General features: G+C 39.3%; 2 protein-coding genes across 5 annotated transcripts; both read left to right on the top strand.

Annotated features, from left to right (window-relative positions):
- The first annotated feature begins 35 nt into the window (after positions 1–35).
- Positions 36–19,887, top strand: LOC149833027 ((S)-N-methylcoclaurine 3'-hydroxylase isozyme 1-like). 4 transcript variants are annotated; one of them, XM_090012683.1, is made up of 2 exons: positions 36–1,634; positions 19,803–19,887. In XM_090012683.1, exons 1-2 carry the CDS (start codon positions 792–794, stop codon positions 19,872–19,874), a joined length of 915 nt encoding a protein of 304 aa, XP_089868809.1. In that variant the 5' UTR covers positions 36–791; the 3' UTR covers positions 19,875–19,887. The 4 variants fall into 4 exon arrangements, with proteins under 4 accessions (XP_089868809.1, XP_089868811.1, XP_089868807.1 ...); XM_090012685.1 differs by lacking the exon at positions 19,803–19,887 and adding an exon at positions 7,685–8,321; XM_090012681.1 differs by lacking the exon at positions 19,803–19,887 and adding an exon at positions 5,875–6,709.
- A 607-nt stretch (positions 19,888–20,494) lies between these two features.
- LOC149833026 (scarecrow-like protein 28) lies at positions 20,495–22,357 on the top strand. Its single transcript, XM_090013353.1, has one exon. It carries the CDS (start codon positions 20,495–20,497, stop codon positions 22,355–22,357), a length of 1,863 nt encoding a protein of 620 aa, XP_089869479.1.
- Positions 22,358–22,730: the final 373 nt, after the last annotated feature.

Below are 22,730 nucleotides of genomic sequence, written 5' to 3'. Positions count from 1 at the left end.
TTAAATCAGGCACAAAAGTAGAGAGAGAAGCGAGAGAGAGTGAGAGGGTTGATGTTCATGGCCTTCTCCAGGGGGAAATCTTTACCTCCCTTGATTTCTTTTCTAGAGAGAGAGAGAGAGGATTTTACAGTGTTCTACGGAGAAGGAAGAAGAAGAAGATGGTGATGGAGCAATGTAGGATCGTCTGTTGGATGTGCAAAGAAGTAGAGAGAGTGAGAGGGTTGATGTTCATGGCCTTCTCCAGGGAGAACTCTTTATCTCCCTTGATTTCTTCTCTAGAGAGAGAGAGAGAGAGGGTTTTACAGTGTTTTACGGTGAAAGAAAAAGAAGACTTTAAAGAGTCAACATCATCCTCGACTTTCTGGATGGAGGAAATGTTTGTCGTTTTTTTGAACGGAGAAAGAAGAAAAAGACTTTGAAGAGTCAACATCATCCTCGACTTTCTGGATGGATGACATGTTTGTCCTATTTTTGAACTATTTGTTTTTTTCTTTTTTGAATGAAGGGCATTTTTGTCATTTTCTCAAACCATCACTTTATGAGAAGAATAGCAAGAAAGGGTACTTAAGTCTTTGTAACAACACCAGAGTCCGATGCAAAGTTATGTCAATATACACGGGAATACGAGCCCCATGTGCTTGTATACGTGGTGCTCATTCAAAGCCCCGAACACAGACGTGGGATTCAGTGAATCATCGGGGGCGAACATACACCACCCTCTCTATTTAAAATGATGGGAGCCGTATTCCAATTAGGCTGAGGAACTCTGCTCTACTCACCTGTCTTCAACCATGGAGTTGTGGTTGCTTCTCTCACTTTTCCTAGCTCTACTTTTCCTTCTCTTTTCAAGGCCCATAGGAAAACAAAAACAGAACCTCCCACCCGGACCAAGAGGTTGGCCTCTTGTGGGCAACCTCTTCCAACTAGGTCCCAAGCCTCATGTCACCCTTGCAAACCTAGCTCGCACCTATGGCCCCCTCATCTCCCTCCGGCTCGGCACTCAGCGCGTCGTCGTCGCCTCCTCACCCTCCGTCGCTTCCCTCATCCTCAAGACTCATGATGACCCCTCTCTCTCCGATCGTGCCGTACCCCAAGCTGATCGAATCCCCGGCTACATCAACAACACCTTGGTTTGGTCTGATTGCACCGATTCATGGAAGAGACTGAGAACCGTCTGCGGCAATCAGCTGTTCTCAGGCAAGATGCTTCAAGCCAGTGCACATCTCAGGCACCGAAAGGTGGAGGAGTTGGTGAGATACCTTCGCTCCAACGAGGGAAAGGCAACCAACATCCCTGAAGCAGTGTTTGGTACCATCTTCGGTGTGATGGCTGCTTCCACTTTTTCAGACGATGCAGAGGGTGCAATTGGAAGTACCAGCAAGATGAAGCGATTGACTCGGAGGATGATTGAAATAGCAACTGTGCCGAACGTGTCCGACTTCTTTCCGGCGATCTCCGGCCTTCATGTTCAGGGATTGTACAGAGAGTCTGAAGCTTGCGTCAGGCAAGTATACGATGTATGGGAAGGCATCATTCTGCAGAGGAAGGGTGGAGCGGTGAAGCACCGTGATGATTTTCTGGAGGTCCTGCTTTCTAGTGGATTCAGTGATCTCCAAATCAAAGCGGTGCTTCTGGTAAGTGCCCAATCTTTTTCTCAGTTTGCTGGACGTTTGTTTCTGGTTTCCTCATGATTTAATTTTTTTTTCCTATGAAAATAATGTGTTTTAGAAAGTTTTTTCACCCCATTTTTTGTTGTTTGTTTCACCTAAGATAAAAAAGCTAAACAGAAAAATAAAAAAAAAATATGGTCACCAACCCATGACAACTGCCAGCAGGGATGTTGGTTGAGGGCAGACCAGGTTCAATGTGATTGCACACTTCTCCTGTGCTAATGTATCTGAGCTGTTGAGCCCCACAGTTGACGGGCTGTATCCCAAAGATGGGGTGATCAAGTGAAGCAGCACACTAAAAGTGTGCAATCATATTTGCACCTGATCTTCCATCTAGTTAGTTTGTCGGCTTTATATTTGATAGTTTATTGAATCCAAATCTGGGGTCAATAAAGCAAACCGAACTGATGTCCAGTGGATTTGGACAGTATTCTGATCGACATCTGGATCCTCTGGATTATCTAATCATATTACATATAAAATACATCCAATTAACTAGACGGTTTTGGATTCCGACTCTGAATCCAAATCCCATTAGGCTAGATCCAATAAAGTCAGATATGGTCATGCCAAGATCTAACCCAAGTCAGAACCCAAAGAGTCCTGTGAAAACCCTTCATATCAAAACAATGGTGGGTAAGGCTTAGGTGCTGTTTGGATGACACCCAAAATCAGGATTTCAACCTCGTAAAAACCTGGTTTTGGGTTGTCAAACCAGGTTTTGCACCCAAAAACTGGTTTCACCAAACTAGGTTTTGTTAGCAAAACTGTGTTATCAACCCAGTTTTGCAAAACAGCCGACCCTCTGATTTTTCAACCAGGCTAATTTGGGGGTGCCCTTTTTTCTTATTTTTTCTTTTTTGTTTAAACCTTGAAGCCCAAACAACCCCTTTCTGATTGGTTTTTGGTAAACCAGGTTGGTTTGCCCAAAACCAGGTTTATCTTCATGTCATCCAAACAGGTCATATCCTTTTCAGCCTTGCATGCTTTTGTCATTACTTACATTGTTAAACCTATTTCTTATTGTTTAACAAATTATTATTGATGATCCAAGAAAAACTTGACACGGGAATGACGTGCAAAAGTACCCGATGTGTTAAAAATGGCAGGGATACCAAACATCTCAATAAGGCTATGTTTGGGAGCCGTCGTTGGGAGGGGTGACGTGTTAAAAATCCATCAAGCACGTTCATGAAGCACCTAACGTTCACACACCTCTCTCTCTCTCTCTCTCTCTCTCTCTCTCTATATATATATATATATATAGAGAGAGAGAGAGAGAGAGAGAGAAAACAAAACTTGACAATAAGGATGTCAGTGGACGAGAGTTGGGGCAGGTAGGGGTGACGTGTTAAAAATCCATCAAGCACGTTCATGAAGCACCTAACGTTCACACCCCTCTCTCTCTCTCTATATATATATATATATATAGAGAGAGAGAGAGAGATAAAACAAAACTTGACAATAAGGATGTCAGTGGACGAGAGTTGGGGCAGGTAGGGGTGGCAATCGTGTTGGGTTGGCGGGTCAGCATACCTCAACCCGAACCCGACCCGTTTATTAAACGGGTCGGCTGTGGCAAACACGAACCCGGCCCGCATAATAAACGAGTAACCCGACACGACCCGCCAACCCATTTAATAAATGGGTTGGGTCGGGTAAACGGGTTCTCAGGTTGGCGGGTCGGGTTGACCCGCCCGACTAACCCGTTTATTAAACGGGTCAGCCGGGTTGGTGGGTTGGCATACCCCCAACCCGAACCCGACCCGTTTAATAAACGGGTTAGGCGGGTCGACCCGTTTATTAAACGGGTTGGCTTAAGCCCAACCCGAACCCGCCTAAGAGGCGGTTGGCGGGTCGTGTCAGGTTTTGCCACCCCTAGCATTGCCCCACCTCGTTCCATATGGACTGGGATGAAGGACATGAAACGGGGATGAAGGCAAAGATGAAGGTTAAAATCGAAACCCGTGGAGGGATAAAAGTGGGAATGGAGGGCCGGATTTTGAGATGGGGCAGAGGTGGAGAGACCTTGTCCCCTGCCCCTAGGGGTGGCAAAACCTTACACGACCCGCCAACCCGACCCTCCAACCCGCCTCTTAGGCAGGTTCGGGTTGGGCTTAAGCCAACCCGTTTAATAAACGGGTCGACCCGCCTAACCCGTTTAATAAACGGGTCGACCCGCCTAACCCGTTTATTAAACGGGTCGGGTTTGGGTTGGGGGTATGCCAACCCGCCAACCCGGCAGACCCGTTTAATAAACGAGTTAGCCGGGCGGGTCAACACGCCAACCCGTCTGCCAACCCGCCAACCCGTCGACCCGTCAACCCGACCCGCGAACCTGAGAACCCGTTTACCCGACCCAACCCATTTATTAAATGGGTTGGCGGGTCGTGTCGGGTTACCCGTTTATTAAACAGGGCGGGTTCGTGTTTGCCACAGCCCACTCGTTCAATAAACGGGTCGGGTTCGGGTTGAGGTATGCAGACCCGCCAACCCGACACGATTGCCACCCCTAGGCAAGGCCCATTTTCCCTCGGTTCATTGCCATCTCTAAAGAAGGATTGAAGACAAGGCAGGGCAAAGCGGGTATCAGGGTGGGGCAGGGGAAACCGTAAGTCTATGCCCGCCTCCATCCCTGTTTCATGTCCTTCATCCCAGTCCAAACAGGACGAGGTGGGACGGGCCTCCGTTTCCCCCTGGTCCACTACCATCTCTACTTGACAATATGCATGAAGAATATTACAAATTTACATAAAATTTATTTTTTTACTAATATTATGATAAATAACATGAATCAATAAATTTACTATTTATAAAATATATGACATTGACTACAACTATAAAAGTATTATAAAGTTGGTTATATTTTATATAAATGAGTGTAGAGTCTGCTTATGTACCTTTAATAAAATATTAAATATCATGAATAAAATATTTAAATGCACCACATGTTTAGATAGAATCAAGAAATGAGAAAAAAATAATGTAGTTGCATTAAATTTTAACACATTACATTTTTTTAATATTAAAAATATATACAAAATTTAGTTTTTAATAAGTACTTAAAATTTTGAATAACCCAAATATCTCAACTTTTCAATAAAAAAAGAAATTTTTTATTCAAGGAAAACTTGCAAAAATGTACTGAAAACAAATTTCACAAACAAGGGAAACAAATTTTCCATACAAGATAAGTGGGATTCTAATGTGATGTGAAACCGGTTTCTCACTTGATAGCAAATGGGTTTCTCATGCATTTTTAGAAATTTTCCACAAGTTTTAGAAAAACTAGGTTTCTGGTATTGAAGATGGCTTTAAAGGAAATAAGTTTCCTACATGTAAGTGGAGTTTTCGGTAACCCTATTCTAGACTTAGTGGCCGATTTTCTGAGGGGACATTTCATTACAATGGAGATCTTTTTTCCCAGCTTACCGAGGATAATTTGCTTTATTTTGTGCCCTTATTGTTTTTATAATATCTTGCAAGATTTTCACATTTGATAATTTTCCTAACTAGATTGTTTTTTTTTTTTGGATATTTGACAAGCCGGGGTTAGGCAGACCCCTACAAGTTACAAAGTATTGGCATGATGCCTTACAAATCAGATAATGTAGGGAACCAACCTGGAGGCTTGTCTTTCCAGACCCTATCTTGACCAATGACTCCCATCGGAGCCAAAGTAACAGACCAATTGTTACAGGACTTAGATTTAGAACATGGGGGAGAGCCTTTTTCCTCTCAGATTCCTAACAATATTTATAATATTATGTTTTTATCATGATGTGGTAAAAATCTTTTTTTTTAATCTATTTGGTATAAATTTTCAGATAGGCATATTTTTAGATGTTTTATTTTTATATGAGCCAATATCTTCATGATATTTTCTCCAAAAAACCATATATTCCAATATCTTGGGAGATTTTCACCTCTCATAATTCTCCTAACAAGATTTACAACATGGGGAGAGACTTTTTCCTAAAAAAACAATTTTTTTCCATAAAAAGTTCTTCCCATACTTGAGAGGTATCAAGTAAAAAGTTATTAATTGTCAAGCCTTCCCTGAACAAAAGAGAAGAATATCTATACAAACATAAACAAAGCAGTTTGGAGTTCATAAGCTTAAGTTGGATTTCACATTGCATAATACAATACTCTATTATCTAAATATTGTAATACGGTCTTTTAACTCTTCTGCACAATGCAGGATATGTTTGTAGCTGGCACAGAGACTACAACCACTGCAATAGAATGGGCAATGGCAGAGCTCATGAAACAACCAGAGGCCATGTCTAAGCTTCGCCAGGAACTTGCTAATGCATTATGTGGCACCAGTACTGCAGTGGACTCAATCATGGATCAAAAACTAAAAGATCTGCCTTTCCTGCAAGCCTGCATAAAGGAGGTACTTAGATTGCGTCCACCTGTACCACTTCTGGTGCAGCATCGTGCAGTCGACACGTGTGAAGTTCTAGGCCACACGATCTCGAAGGACTGCACAGTGTTGGTAAATATGTGGGCAATAGGACGGGACCCAACATTGTGGGTTGACCCCTAGCCTTCTCAGCAGAACGCTTTATTAACTCCCCTAATTTGGATTTTAGGGGAGTTGATTTCGAATTGGTTCCTTTTGGCTCAGGAAGACGAATGTGTCCAGGTTTGCCGCTCGCGACTCGGTTCATTGAGTTGATACTGGCAGTTTTGGTGCACAACTTCGAGTGGTCACTACCACACGGCGCGGACCCTCGCCAACTTAGCATGGAAGAGAAGTTTGGCCTTACACTCCAGAGGGAACAACCACTGCAGCTAATACCCAAATTTATTGGATATCAATAATCAAAAGGTTTGAAGACTTGGAAGGATACAGTGAGATGTAATTTGAAGGATTGCATTGTAAGTCCTCTAGACATAATAAAGGCAGGACGCGTAAAGCCAACCAGACATATAGTTGGGATAAGACTTGATAATAATAAGGGCTAAATTTGCTTTACTAGATCCAAAATAACAAGTTTGCCTAAGAGTAATAACATGAATTTTCATCTTAAGTCTAGCAAATTAACATGTGATACATGTCACGACTCATTTCATATTGTTTTAAAACGAGAAATGTGTAACATGGCCAGTGGAGTCGCCCACATCGCAGGCAGGGTGGTTGTGAGGGTGTTGAGATGAAAATGTTGGATCAAACCCCACGGGCACATGGGTTATTGGAGATGAAAATGTTGAAGATTTGAAAAACTCTGGAAAAAAAAGTTTGAAAATTTCCTATAAAACATTATGGCATTTTCCTTTGATACCGAGACTTCAGAAATTGTTCATGTCGTCAAAAATTGCTTCTCATGAAAAAACAATGCTAACGACAATCCCAAAACTACTAATAACAATTCAATTATTGTAAGCATTTTTTCTAATAACAATCCATGATTGTGGTTATGAAACTGAGCAATACAGGCCCGATTTTGGCCATAACTTTCTATCTGGATGTCATTTTGAAATGATTTTAGATGAGTTGAAAGGATAACATGCATTCTCAACTTTAATTTATATTAAGTACAAAACCAAATTTGATTGTTTTGATGGTAAAAAATATAATAAAAGTAGGTCTTACCTAAAAAATATGATTTTTACTAAATGAGTCTCATTATTTTGGTCATAGCTTTCTACTCTGATATCATATATTAACCTGATTTTTGACTTGTTAGAAAAATAAGATCCTCCAGTTTAATTGATATTTTAAATTAAAACTTAAAGATATTGTTTTAGATATAAAAAATAAGACAGCATAACTTTGAAATGGACTGAAAACACTGGATTTTGGTATGTGACCCCTGGTGTGATATAACTCGATCAAAATTAGGGTGTCTACCACAAACACTCAAGATTCTACTACTTTCCAATGAAAACATAAACCTTAATGCTTGTTATGTACATAACATGCTATATTAGTAATTTCTAGTAAGTGGACCTTGGTTTGATAAAAATAAACTTATTTATTCTATTATATTTATTTCTTGCAGGTTTGAAGGAGTTGGGTGTTGTTGAGAACGAATGATATTTATAGATTTAGTAGTTAGACTTGTTGGAAGACTCTAGCTTTTTTCTTTGTCTCTTCATGTACTGTAGCTTTCTTAATACCTCGTCTGGAATGTCGTTGTTGTAAGCCTTTAACCTACCAAAAAAGTTTTTATATTAGTTTTAATTTTTTTTACATTACGTTAAACAAATGAATCATACAATTCAAATATACACTTCAAACATCCTCAAACATAACATGCATTCAAATATAAACATACACTTCTTCAACCTCAAACATAACATATATTCAAATATAAACATACACTTCTCCAGCCTTCTTAAATATTCATCATCTCCAAATTTGTAACAAAATCACTTCAAAAAATAAACATACATCTCTCTAACCCCATTCATACATCATTTCCAAACACACTTAAAAAAAACAAACATACATCATCTCCAACCCCCTCTCCTACATCCTCTTCAAACTTGCAACAAACACACTTCAAGAATGAGTACAATATGACAATTCAGAAAAAAAATTTGTAAAAAAAATAATTATGACAATGTTAATGATAATGATGATAGAAGTATGAGAATTTTGTTTGATAACTTACATATATTTTAATCACATTACGATTGAAGACTCAATAATGTTTTTGCCTTTTTCTACACTTTCATGAGAATTTGAAAAACATAAAGATAATATTAACAAAACATCTTTTTACATTCAAGAGGATATCAACTTTAATTCAATATATATATATATAGAAAAAAATATATAAACAAATATATGTACTTAGAATATAATATGCCATCAAAACTATGACGTGTTCATCCAATAAATAAACATCTGGCAGTCTTACCTACGAGAAAACAAGAGAGATCTAGGATAGGGGCTTTGTCTGAGAGAATCTATGAAAGTCTGCATCTACTCTCTAAGCTTTCTAATATCTTCTCTCTCTCGCTCCAGTTGTTGAAGGAGTTGCTCATGTTCTTCTCTCTCTTGGTCTTGTTGAACTCGGTTCATTCTTTGTTCTTCTCTTAATTGTTAGAGCTCTGACTACGTCGCCTCTAGCTGAGAAGATAATTCTGAAACACAGGTTTTGCCTTTGGATAGAATGAAAAATGCACACATCCCTCTCACATGTTCAAACTACTCCTCAAGGACTTTGGCAAAGATGTCTCAGTGCGACATTAAAGATCCTCCTTGTGAAGAACATGTTTCATCACTTTTAATCTCTACAAAGTGCAACTTGTTTTGCATGACGCTAATATTTGGTTATCAGTAATTAATAATATTGTATAATAGAATGAATGAATATGACTTATGTTTTGTTGCTACAAAGTGTGAGTTACTTACAAAGGTATATTTTGCTTCCCTGCAGATAAATGTTGTGTGATCTAAATGAGTGTGTGTATCTTTATAGAATGCACTCAATATCGGTTTGTGCCCTTCTATTTTAGTCTACAAATAAAAAAATTTGAATCTATTAAATCAAACATATTTAATACTATATTACTATATGAAAAAAAAATAATCTTAGGGAATAAGAAATACCCTCATATGAAACCTTTGGATATACAAAGATGATCTACCATTATGTTGAACCGTCTGTTTCGCTATATTCATAGAATTTTTCTTCAACATTCACTATTAACTAAAGTAAGACCAATTAGCTCACAAAAATCTAAAAATTTGAACATTTATTTACTTATGAATATATATATATCCAATATTTATCGTCCAATAATCTCTGATGAAAAAGTTACAAATATCTTTCTACACTTCAAAGTCGACTCTCTTGGGAGGATGCTTTGCTGCTTTGTCGTAGTTTTCAAGCCTCTTGTAAAGCTTGTAAAAACCTTCTCACACTCTTGAGTATGATAGCTAAAGTTGCTCATCCATGGTAGCACGATGTTCAATTATATCCTTGTCTAAATCAAACTCGGCCTATACTAAATTATCAAAATATAGTTAGTAATACTTTTTTTATAGATTAATATGTTTATCAAACTATAGTTAGGCAATATACTTACGTAAACTGCATCACGCAACACCATCTTTTTGTCCTCTAGGACCTTTATCCACGACTTGTGAATGATGTTGGCACACTTCTTGACGATGCACAAAAGCTTCCTAGAGAATACAGAGGCACCCTCTCCCACGATTGCTTGTGTCCTAGGCTTGATAGTTATTGAAGTATTTCATTGCTTGATTTGCTTATGGTGGGTTATACATTTGTTCTTCTCACATTTATACTAAGAAGATTTTGTAGTTGCTAATTTATTGTAAAAAACAAATATTAATAGGAATGACAGTAATAAATTTTTTATTTTACTAAAAAAATATTGGATTAATATTTACTTGAGGTTGCCATGGATGGCTTTTAAGCTGCAGTGGCCTATGGTGTTGGGGGGGGTTCTTTTTCTCCCTTTAAGTATCACCCATCTGTGATATCAAGTTGATTCCATCTAGGTGTTCACCTTGGCTAGTGGGTGGTGAACAGATCCACGGCGAGGAAAAATGCACATGTACTTATCGTGAACGCCTATACGTCGACATCTGTTAATTTTATGCAAACAATATTAGATCAGACTATAATATGCTGAATTAAATCATACAAGAATATTCACTATTATATAAGGACAACATTAAATCAAATAAATGACAAAAACAAGATCATGGAGTTAAGATAACATATAATTATACAAAATATAAACAAAGGCCATATACATTTTTTAACTTGTTTTCAAGTGAGAGAAAAAACACAAAAATACTTATATTACACTTTCTTTGTGACTCTAGATGCTTTATCAACTCTTCAATAAGTAGATGTTCAATTGTACTTATATCAATTTTTAGGTTTAGCCATGAGTTCAACCAATTAAGACTTTCTAGCAACATCTGTATGGTAAAAATTTAAAGTTGAAACAAAAACAACCACAAATAGATTATGATGGCATTAGGTTTAGAATGCTTGGATAGATCCAAACAACTGTAGGTCACATCACCATGTCATAAGATAGAAGATCTTAAAGCATATATGGCCCTATAAAATTCCAAAATGAGATGCACATCAAATGTTGCTCGCAACACGTGATTATGCATTAGTATCATTTTAGTTGTGAATTTTCATATCTTGGTGGAAATTAAGTTTGGATAGGACCCTATAAAATTTGAATCCACAAATTAAGGTAAAGAAAAGAGTAGCAAAAATCTAGTTTTTTAAACGTCAGTCTCTACTTTTAAAGATTATGAAAATTTTTTACATATCCATAAAGTGAGACTGCTTAATTCATAGCTTGGTTGAGAAAAATAACCACATGAACAATTAAAGACTAGAATGTTTCAAGATATTGAAGTATGATGTCGAGGCAGAGCGTTTAAGGCCTGGATAAGGGCAGGAGAAGGTACACCTGTGAAGTGCAGTCAATCGCCACATCTAATGTTTAGATTGAGAAACTAATAAATGGCTTGCCAAAATCATTCATGTAATGCAGAGGCAGTTAAATAGCAGAATCGATATTAGAGATGTTGTCACTAGTGCTATGCAATTCAAAGAATGTTTTAGATAAATTTGTTTATCTTGTAACTATCTGATTACTGATTATAGCAGGCACATGTATCCAGGGTTATGCGTATATTACAATTGAAAGTGCAGTAGTATACCTAAAATCCCTGATATGCAACTCATAGATACTGATATCAGACAAATATGAAAGAACAAACTTTTCTTCTGCCAGTTGGTCCCATCCTCTAGGTTTTAAGTTATCAGATTCGAGATTTACAATCAAGGTCCTTTTTCCATCTGCTGAGAGCATGCATGTTCCAATAACTAAGGGCATGAATATATTCTATGTAAAACAATTGCACAGCTTAGTAAACAAATTAGTCGTACAGGTTAGTAAAATTATCCAAATCTCAGGGTATCGTTGTAGTGCAGAAAATTAGACAAATCAAACAATATTGACAATGATAATTGAAAGCTCATATTTAATGGAAGACTTTCGTCAATTGGCTCTAGCTGTATTATGGTATCATGCCCTGATATCATAGGATGCACAGATCAAGAACCAGCACGTTTTAATTCTTTGAAAAGTATCATTAACTCCACACCCCATAAAGAAAAAATGTTTTGGCACATCTCTACATAGTTGTTAAGCAAATGAGTATGTCCCAAATAATATTTTCATCTTATTCTTGATAGCAAAGCTTTAAACTATGAGGATTTTTTTTTTGTCATGCATCTTAAGAGCATGTCAAACATTTTTTTAACTGTTTTGACACATCTACACATAGTTTACGACTTGATGTATAGGTCAACAAGCATCAAATGTAGTCAATCGGCACCCAACCATTTTATGAGCCAAGAAAAACCAGAAAGAAACCATTTTGGAGAAGGGTCGATGGTGGATCACATAGAGAGAGAGAGAGAGAAAAGAAACCAGCCAGAAAATGGGCCACCGTCGGCCCTTCTCCAACCCCGAGAGAGATAGAGAGAGCAAAAGAGGGGGGGGTACCTGCATGGCTTACGGAAGTTTGCCAGTGTCAAAGGAAGCCGAAAGGTGCTAGAGTTAGGGCAAGAAGATGAGCGACAAGGAAAAGGCCCGGTGGCATCACTTGGGCCCGAGAGAGAGAGAGAGAGAGAGAAATTAAAACCCAAGTATACCATATAACCACAACATAAGCATATCGTCATTATAAAGGTATATCATTAACGACGACATACAAGGTCGTCGTTAGAGAGTAAAACCCTATAACGGTGACATTTATATATCGTCATTATTGATCTTTAACAGAGAGATTACCAGCAGTTAAATGTTTTTGTTAAAGTGTTTTACCGATAATATTTAGCGGCTAGATAATGTTACCGATAAAGACATATATCTTTAACGGTGATATATAAAGCCACTATTATAAATATGTTTTTAACGGCGACATGTGTACAGGGGCAAGGCATTCACGATGCTATCCATCTAGCCATTATTGATAAGCAATAACGGTGAGATCATGCCCTTAGTAGAGTAATAACAGTGCAAAATTTATGTCGTCTAGCAAGTAGCGGGGACAAAAAACATGCCATTATTGCTTGATCAATAGTGGCGACTTTTATTATCGCCGATGAATGCATATCTTCTTTTTTTTTTAATTAATGATGGAATTTATAGTAATGGTAATGGTGTAGTGTGATTATAATGATGGTGGCAGAATAAGCAATGGGTCATGCTGGTGGTGGTATTGTTTTCAAATAATGAATGATCGACATGGTGAACATAGAAATGTTTGCATTCATAATGGTGTTACTAAAAATAAGTGTATGGTTATGTCATGATTCAATATTGTTAAAACGATATTATCGTTATTATTATGTTTTTTCAAAGTTAATTATTAAGAATTTCTACTATTATTGTTATCATTATATTTTTTCAAAGTTATTTATTAAGAATTTCTACTATCAAAATGTTCAATGCATTATATCGATACACTCCAGAATAGGTTGTCATGCAGATTTTTTTAAGATCAGGTATTAGTGACAGTTCAAGTCGTCGCCATTGTTTATATGAACATGCTCACATATGACTTTAGTAATGGTTTTCTCATCACTATAAGTACCTAACAAGCACTGGCGGAGCCAGGGGTGGGCATGGGTGGGCGATCGCCCACCCCAGAATTAGAAACCGGAAAAAAAATTGTTCTGACGATGTTAAAGAAAGAATATGCGTCCATGTGTGTTTTCTTCTGACGATGGTAGTGCTAATCTTTTCCCTTAATTTTTTTTACCTTATTGAATTGTGTAAAAACCACAAAAGAGACGGGTTATTAGTTTGTGGGAGTTGGAGTTCTCTCTTGTGAATATTCAACGAAGATCTGTGTGTTTTTCCCCAGCTTCTTCTTTTGTCATTTGTTCTTTGTGAAACCGTGTAACCTACATTTATGGGGAACCTAGCTCCACTCATCCCTATATGATCCTCTGTGGTCATAACTCCCTCTGGGATCTCATTGGTACTAAGTTGTTTTGATCAATCTGGCCCTATCGATGGGTTCAACACGATTGATTTAATAGAAATCAATCTTTTGGTAGTGTTCTTTAACAAAAAAAAATGATTTTTTGACAGTGTTATTTAACAAAAAAGAATCATGTTTTTATTAATGGTTATTGATTTTTGAATCAGCAAAAAGTCTTGCACATAAGTCAGATTTTGTCTATTCTAATGCCTATCTTCACTAAATGGATGTAGATCACATACACAGAGTTCAATTTGATGAAAACAACTTGCATCAGTGAGGTCCTAATGACAAGAATGGTGATATGGATGACTGGAACCTAAATGTGGTTATGAGTGCCATGCAAAACACTATGTTTGCTTCACTAAATGGAGAAAAAGAGGGATTGAAGGTGTGTTGTTATAGCCTGGCCACGGGCAGGCGGATGCCATGAAGGCCCTCAGAATGATGAAACCAGATGGTACCATCAACTTGATGGCCATCTCCTTCTCCGGCCAAAGAGGCCGCTTCTAGAAGAGTACGCACAACCAAAATTTCTTTTGATGATGGGTGGGCGAAAAAATTCTAGCTCTGCCACTGGTCCGAATAAATGAATTGTCCTTCAAGACCATAGCATTGTCCCCAAGACCCAAAGTCTGTACACCCAACGAAAAACTTCTGGCTCTGCCACTGCTAACAAGGGATTAGAGACGTCAAATAGTGATGTCTCAAGCTGTCACCATTAACATGTATTTATGTCAATGAAGTTGTCACTAATACTCATGAAGACATCACTTGTGCTGACTTATAGTGACGGTCAAACAAGGAATTAAAGTAGTCACTATAAGTAATAGTGTCAAGACACTAAGTCGTGACTATTACTTATAGTGACGGCTTCAGCCTTTTAAGTAACGGATTAGAGAAATCACTATATTATCATTTTGGTGTAGTGAAAGTGCAGAATCAGAGTATCCACAAGGTTGAGGAAGTTCCAAGAAGTGCTTTAACTCGATGTCTGAGCCTTGTTTGTGAATAAGTGCTAAAGGGATCTAATCTCTACATTACCGATCTTTGGAGAACTTGTGGCAGATGGAAACCTCCTGAGGAAGGATAGCTGAAGATAAGTGCTTATAGCGTGTTCCAAAGATCATGTAAAATTAGCTACTCTATTAGAAACCATGAGGGTTGATTTCTCTATGGGATGGACTTCTTCTGCTGGGGAGTTGAACGATAGAGAATGGGTGGGTTGGATCCATATTCTCAGCCTCATTAACCCTGATACTAAAGTTTGCATAGAGGTATCAAGAGTAGATGTGGGAGAGTAGCTCAGAAGAATTTTAGAGGGCAGAGCAAGATACTCCAGCTCTATAGTGTTTTAGCCAAGTGAAAATTCATAATGTATCAAAATAGTCTAACCATTTGGCAAAGTCATTGGCTCATATGGTGTGCATAGATCAAAGTGCCTCCGGTAGGACAAGCCACCAGATTGGCGACCACAAGCTCTGTAACTAGCAAGTGTACAACCATTTTTTGTACAATTCTTTATAGTAATACATAGGTAAGGGGTTTGCCTAACCAGTGGCGGAGCCAGAAGTTTTCCGTTGGGTGGGCAGACTTCGAGTGGTGATGATCGACCTCTATCGGTGGCGCAATGGCTCGAAGCCTCCATGGTGGTGAAGATCATAGATCGAGATCGAAAGTCTATTTTGGTAGTTGAGCCACCTCCTTCTTAGTGGTGATCCAACAGCAAGCCGAAGGTCTTCCAACTGAGGTGCCTCCTCAGCTCCCTCTCGGAGGGGACAGTCCTCGCCACAGCATGAGGCAGAGCAATTCCCTCGGCTAGCTCCATCCCATGTCCACCGTCTCCTGCGTCTGGGTGCCATAAGGTACTCTGTATCGCAGAGAGGCTTGATCTCCACTCCTGCACCACCCTGCTCTGATCTTCTTTGACAAGCATTCGCAAGGAAAGAATGCAACCACCAAATCGTGTGGAATGAAGAAGAAGACCCGAGTCGTATCATATTTCGATTCGGTTTCTAATTCTGGGGTGGGCGACCGCCCACCCATGCCCACCCCTGGCTCCGCCACTGTGCCTAACCCCAGTTTGACTATTGAAAAAAAAAACTATGGTTTTATGATTTCAATAAAATAGATTAAAGAAATAATGCAAAACTTCATGCAGTTACATTAAATAATGAGATTTTACATTTCATTCAATACATTATAAACTTTTTAATATTAAAAATACATAAATTTTTAAATAATTTATTAAAAAAATAAATAAGACATGCATCCCAACTTTTTATTAAAAAAAAAAAGAAAAATAGGGGAAACATGTTTCCCAAATAAGGGAAACAAGATTCCTATATAAAGTTGCTAGGTTTCTTATGTGAAACAGGTTTGTCATTTAATGAGAAATGAGTTTTCCATGCATTCTTACAAGTTTCAGAAATGTAAGATTATTTCTGGCTTTGGAAACGGTTTTCCAAGAAACTAATTTCCCACATGTAAGTAGAGCTTTCAGTAATCTTGGCCCAAACCCAATGCCCAAAGTATCCTTATTTTTGTTAGATAGGCAAGCTAGAGTTAGTACAAAAGCAATATAGAAACAACATTATACATCAGGAAAAGAAGGAAACCAGGGTGGAAGTTTATCTTTTCATGACTTGCTAACACCATACCCTCCTAGTAGTTGTTGATCTTAGGATTCCAGCAGCATCTAGCACAATGTAACTAATAAAAAACTGTTGTAGAGCTCATAAACCGCTACTAATGCCAAACTTAGCCTGCCCTCAATTTATAATATGTTCCCTTAAAGAGGGTGTTTCACTTTGCATGTGCCAAACAATTTAGATATATAGTTCTACAATGTCCTCATTTGATATCAAGTGGATGCTAGAAAAAAAAGGCACATCTGATATAAAGATGGTTGACTGACAAACCAAGTCAAGTTGGAAAAAAGTTGGTGCAAGTTTCTTACCCAGCTAGTGCGCGCACTTCTCCGTGGAGTCCTTAACTTTTCCTTAGGATTACACTCCCACCCAAAAGAAGCCCACGTTGGTGGGAAAGTGCTTTCCCAGGGGGAGATATGAACCCATTTTGATAGGAAAAGCTGTTTTTTTGCATTTGTTATGTGGGTCCCACCACATATTTCTCATGGGAATGGTTGTTTCATGCTCTCTAGGAAAGGGCATGAAACAAACGCCTCCTTAGGGCCTCTTTATTCCAACAAGCCTGTGGAAATGCCCTTTTTTGAGAAAGAACATGGGTTTGAAAGAATATGGAAAAGGATTTCTACATAAATCCCACTAAGTCCAGTAAATCTACTGCTGCTATAGGCACTACTGCACGCATGCAAGCTAGTGGATCTGTTTTGCGTTAAGAGAAAATAGCAGTGGATTGGCATTTAGAATCTTCTATGCAGTAAAGAGTGATTCTACGTAGAAAATTTTGTGGAAATATACTGGTACTAACAGTATTACTGTGAGTAAATTCTCACCATCAGGTTCAAACTTTTTGGCATTTTGCTTAATTAATTTCATAGATTTACCATCGAGGGGGTGGCCCGCATGGCCAGCGGGGTGGTTGTGAGAGTGTTGAGATGAAAACGCCAGATCAAACCCCAATGGCACATGGGTGTCTCCGTAGCTTTCAGAGGTCGGCCACATAAGGCGGGGTGGTCGTGGGACCCCACCTGGGGTTTCCCTCAGTTGGGTGAGGGTTCCTCATCATGCAAAAAAAAACTAATTTCATGAATTTATTCTAGTAGATATGTTCTTGGTACCAGTAGTAAGTGAAATTTTCAAAGATACCAACAGTAAAACAAAGATATATGTAACTAAAATAAGTGCATTACCGACACTAAATATCAATATGGTTTGGTTTCCAAAATTTACTGGCATTGGTGATTGCCTGCTAATAAACATAGCTAAAGGTGGCACTTGTTCATTAATGCTGGTGACCAGTGCCGCTATTGCTGTACTTTTTTTTTGGATAATCCAAGTGGAAAAACCCTTCCATCATCAATCGCAAATTGGCTGACCTCCTGTTGGTAAAACCCTTGAGGTCCCCCTACTCACCGGGGAGTACACCCAGCTTCAACTTTGTAGGAAGGGACGCCACCCGTGGGTTTCGAACTTGTGACATCCAGTCAGCTTGGTTACATCCAAAAGTCGCTATTGTTGTACTTTTTGTAGTGTAATTAATATCTGGAAACTGATACTGGGAGGGAGTTTATGCATTTGGAGCTGGTAGTTACCAAATTTCTGATTTGGTCCAAATACAAGGGAGAGAGGGTCGCACTTCCTCCCTCGGATACTTAAACTCCCATCACAGCTAACAGTTCAAAGCATCTACCTCCAAGGTAGTTCGACCGTTCCTTTACCAAATGCATGAACTCCAATCCCATCTACCAGTAACCAAACAGTGCATTTGCCTTTATGTTTACACATTGCATTCTTATGCTGGAGTGTCATGCAACTTTTTATTTTTAGGTACTTAATCGACCAAGATGAGAGAGATTCGATTACGGTGGTTTGGACATATTCGGCGAAGGCCTAATGATGCTTCAGTTAGAAGGATGGAGAAATGGGATAATATATTAGTTAAAAGAGGTCGGGGTAAGCCTAAGAAGACTTGGATGAAGATGATAAGGATATGAATGCTTTGAACCTCACCGAGGACATGGCATTGGATAGAAATGATTGGAAGAGAAGGATTCACGTGGAAGACCCGAAATGATTTTCTTTTTTGGTTCATATCACCGGCCCCATCTTTTGGGGATGAAGACGTAGTTGTTGTAATCAACCAACATGGAGTGTGCCAAACCTGAGTCAAACCTACTGTTGAGCCCCTGGGTGAGCTCCACTCAAACCTCAGACTTGCATTGACCGCTAATGCTTTACATGGCCTACTTCAGGGAAAATCAACAATCATTAACCTGTCATCCGTACTACTTTTGACCATGATACCAAGGTTCGAACTCATCTTAGTAGGGTTTTAAGGGCGAGACCATTTTGGCTGGGCTGAGATGAATATGGCTTGAAGGCAATCTCGCTTTGACATACTGAGGCTCACGGAATTATATATATATATCATGTCTTGGGCAGCCTTGGCGAAACTGAGCATGGTCTTGCCAAGGTCAAAGCTAAGTCTTTGGCTAAGAGCAGCTTTTGACTGGGACTGTTGACAAGCTTTGAAGTCTTCCTTGACTGATATAGTCAGAAGATCATCAAGTCACTGGTCAAGATCCCGGTTCCAGCTTGAAGTCCTGCTGCATCAAGACCGAGTCGACATGCAATCTTGAGACACTAGTGTTCCATTCTCAACTTGGTCCTTGATTGGAGTCAAAGTCTGAGCCCAACAAGAATGTTGCTGATCAACTTGGCTGCTATGGTCAGTGAGTCTAAATTGCTATAACTCGAATCAATAGGAAAAAGATCAACCTGGCCAAGTCTATAAAAGCCCAGTTGACTTCACTAGGTCAACATCGATTCATAATACTAAAACATCATCCTCTGCCATGAGTCAGCAATTCACCTAGTCCGCTAAATTTTCAAGTTGATAGAAACAAGGACTATGGAATCACCAAGATGACCTAACCCAGCATCGAACCCTGTCTAGGCTCTAGAGACCAACCAAGCCTTTGACCACTAGTGACTCTGAACTGAAAAGATTAGGACTAGAATGAAATGTCAGAAAAATCATAGGACATGAGATATAATAAAAATCCAAAACACCCAGTTACTTCCAACGGCTAGTTGTCACGCAGCCTAGAAAGGAATTCGAGGATCATGAGAGTCCTTTTACGGCCTCGAGAATCTTTTCGTCCCAACCCTCTCTAACGGTTATATATCCGTTAAGCGATTTGAGGTACCATCTATCCGTTGAATATATTTTTGGTTCCCTCTAATGAATTAATTTTTTCCTCTTCACTGTGGGAGTCTCGGAAATGGAGCTTGATTTTAGGCATTTGCCGCCTTCTTCCACTACCCATTTATGACAAACCTTCAGTATCCATCCTAACCTTTGATGGGTTGTCAAAATTTCCATCATTTACCATTCTGATTTCAAAGTTTTGATGATTTCTTATTTCAAAAACTGCTCCAAATGTTCTTGTTCTTTGTTTGCAGATATTTTGTAACATCCCTTGGTCATTTTGGGCACGATGGTGCTGCCCTCAAACTCTCATCTGTATGAGGTAATTCTGTGTTTTAGATATTGTTGGAAAGAAAAAAGTTTTTTATATGAAAACATTTCAACTTTTAACTTGGTTTTTAGCATGTAGTAGGAAATGGAGGGATTCATATAATTCCACGAAACCACAAAACAGAATCCTTGATTTTCGTTTATTAATTTCTTGGTGCTTAATTTTTTGGTGCTTAATTTTTTGGTTTACAATAAAACAATCATATCAGGCATCTGATTTTGTTTTTCAAACTATTTTGTACTTCATGTTGCTCCTTTGAAAAAACTTTTCCTATTGTACAAAAAAAATGGGAAATGCATTATCTATTGGATGCATAAAGCAATGATGGCAGACAGGAGTAGCAACAAAGTCGTCGTTAGAATCAAGTAAGTGTGCTTGTACATTAGAAAGTACATTGCTTTTACTATCTTGCGTGTCTTCTATGTGATGTTTCTGGATCAAATCAAAATGCAGGGTATGATGGATTTCTTTCAAGATCAAGGATTCGGAAGTGGGCGGCCCCCAATTAGTTGGGAACGATTCAGCATCACGGTTATGAGAGAAAATTGGTAATTTTTTTGCCTCAACTAAGCCAGAGAAGTTAGAAAGAAAAGGGAGCAAGAAAGAACAACTGAGATGGGTACTCAAAGACTAGATTTCCCCTGTAGTTTCCCTAGGCTTGAAGTCCCTATGCCTCAACCCGCAAAGGTTGCTGGATTTTCAGTTTTAGATCGATCATCGTTCGAAGGCAAGGCGAATTGTTCAATCAAAAGAAATGCTTGTGTTCCATCAGTAATGGCCGCTCAGGCGGCAATTTGGGTTCCGTCGGAGAGATGGGAGAAGAGGAAAAACTTGAAGAGACTATCGGATCAGAGCTCGTCGGAGGAATCGTGCGTAAACAGAAGCAAGAGGATAAGGGAAAGTTCACCAGACTGTACTGACGATGGTGAGTTCCCTGCTGATCTATTCGGTGGTGTAGATTTTTACTTCTCTGAACCTATGCGACCTGAATCCATTGTGGGAGTTCCCATTTCATTCTCTACCCCATCCACTGTGGAAGATGCCCAGTTTACACCTTCCTCAATTGTGTCTGTGTTACCTAATGCTAATTGGGTTGAGTCAGTAGTTACTGAAATATCAGACAGGGGAGACAACAAAGATGAGGTTGCCACAAGTGAAAACCCAAAGGAGCCAAAGGACTCGAATTCCAATTCGAGTTCGTCCGAGACGCAAAGCTCGACACAGCGAGAGGACGACTTGTCCGAGAAAGGTACTGGCAATGGCTCGGAGCTACCTTGCCAATCAGAAGGCACCGAAACAGGGGTTGAAAACATTAGCACTGGGCAAGGCCTCGAGCTTGTGAATCTACTAGTATCTTGCACGGAAGCAATATCTTCTAAGAATTTTGCTCTAGTAAACCACTATTTATCCAATCTCGGAGAGCTTGCCTCTCCAGAAGGAACACCAATTCACAGAGTAGCCTCATACTTCACCGAAGCCATGGCACTTAGAGTAGCCAAGCTCTGGCCTCACATTTTCAAGTTTGTCCCACGAGATGTCGGCCTGGCCGAGGAAGAGCAATTTACTGCTTTCAGGCTTCTCAACGATGTTAGTCCGATCCCAAAGTTCCTACAGTTTACTGCAAATGAGATGATCCTTAGAGCATTCGAAGGCAAAGACAGGGTCCACATTATCGATTTCGATATCAAGCAGGGGCTTCAATGGCCTAGCCTATTCCAGAGCTTGGTTTCTAGGCCTAATCCTCCGAGCCATGTTAGGATCACAGGGGTTGGCGAGTCAAAACAGGAACTTCAAGATACTGGATATAGGCTAGCCGGGTTTGCGGAGGCTCTGAACCTCCCATTTGAATTCCACGCTGTGGTTGATAAGTTAGAGGAGCTGAGGCTGTGGATGCTTCACGTGAAGGAGAATGAAAGCGTCGCGGTGAATTGCATGATGCAGTTGCACAGAGTTTTCAATGACGACAGTGGCAGCGCTTTAAGGGATTTTCTTGGATTGATACTGAGTGTTAGACCAACTATGCTAGTGATTGCAGAGCAGGAGTCCAGCCATAATGACTTGAGTTGGGAAGACAGGTTCTGCAATTCATTGAAGTATTACTCTGCGGTCTTTGATTCGATTGATTCAAGCCTCCCTCAGGATAGTCCAGCTAGAACCAGGATAGAGGAAATGTTTGCAAGGGAGATTCGGAACATTATAGCCTGCGAAGGGAGCGAAAGAACCGAAAGGCACGAGAATTTTGACAAGTGGAATAGAATCATGGAGGAGGGTGGATTCAGGTGTCTAGGTGTTACTGAGAGGGAGGTCATGCAAAGTAAGATGTTGCTAAAGATGTTCTCATGTGATAACTACAATGTGATGAAGCATGGAGAAGAAGGATTGACACTTTGCTGGTCAGAGCAGCCTCTCCTTACAGTATCAACATGGGCAGCAGCAGCCATGGAGATTGCAGGCACATCCTCCTCTCAACCAGGATGATGAATCCAGATGGTGGTGATGCCGGAGAAGCTGTTTTAAGCCTCTCTAATCAGCAACCAACAATTCTTTTTTAGATGGAAACATTTTTTTTTTCAAATTCTTTCATTCTTTAGCTGCTGGGGCTGTCATATTTCACAGCTCATTTTGAGCACCCTTCTGCAGATTACTTGGGCATTCTATGATTCTTTTCTTCTTTCCTAGGGAACACACACCATGGTAGAAAAACATAGTTGCTATTGTTATTCTTTATTTTTTTTGTTATCATTTATCCATTTTTTTTTTCCATCATTTGTAAGCAATAATATTATTGATGGTAGCAAAACATAGTTGCTATTGTTATTCTTTATTTTTTTTGTTATCATTTATCCATTTT

Source organism: Nuphar pumila, chromosome 7 (assembly GCF_984573655.1).
Source record: "Nuphar pumila chromosome 7, dmNupPumi1.hap1.1, whole genome shotgun sequence".
Classification (NCBI taxonomy): domain Eukaryota; kingdom Viridiplantae; phylum Streptophyta; class Magnoliopsida; order Nymphaeales; family Nymphaeaceae; genus Nuphar; species Nuphar pumila.
This window is presented reverse-complemented; position numbering and strand designations above follow the sequence as displayed.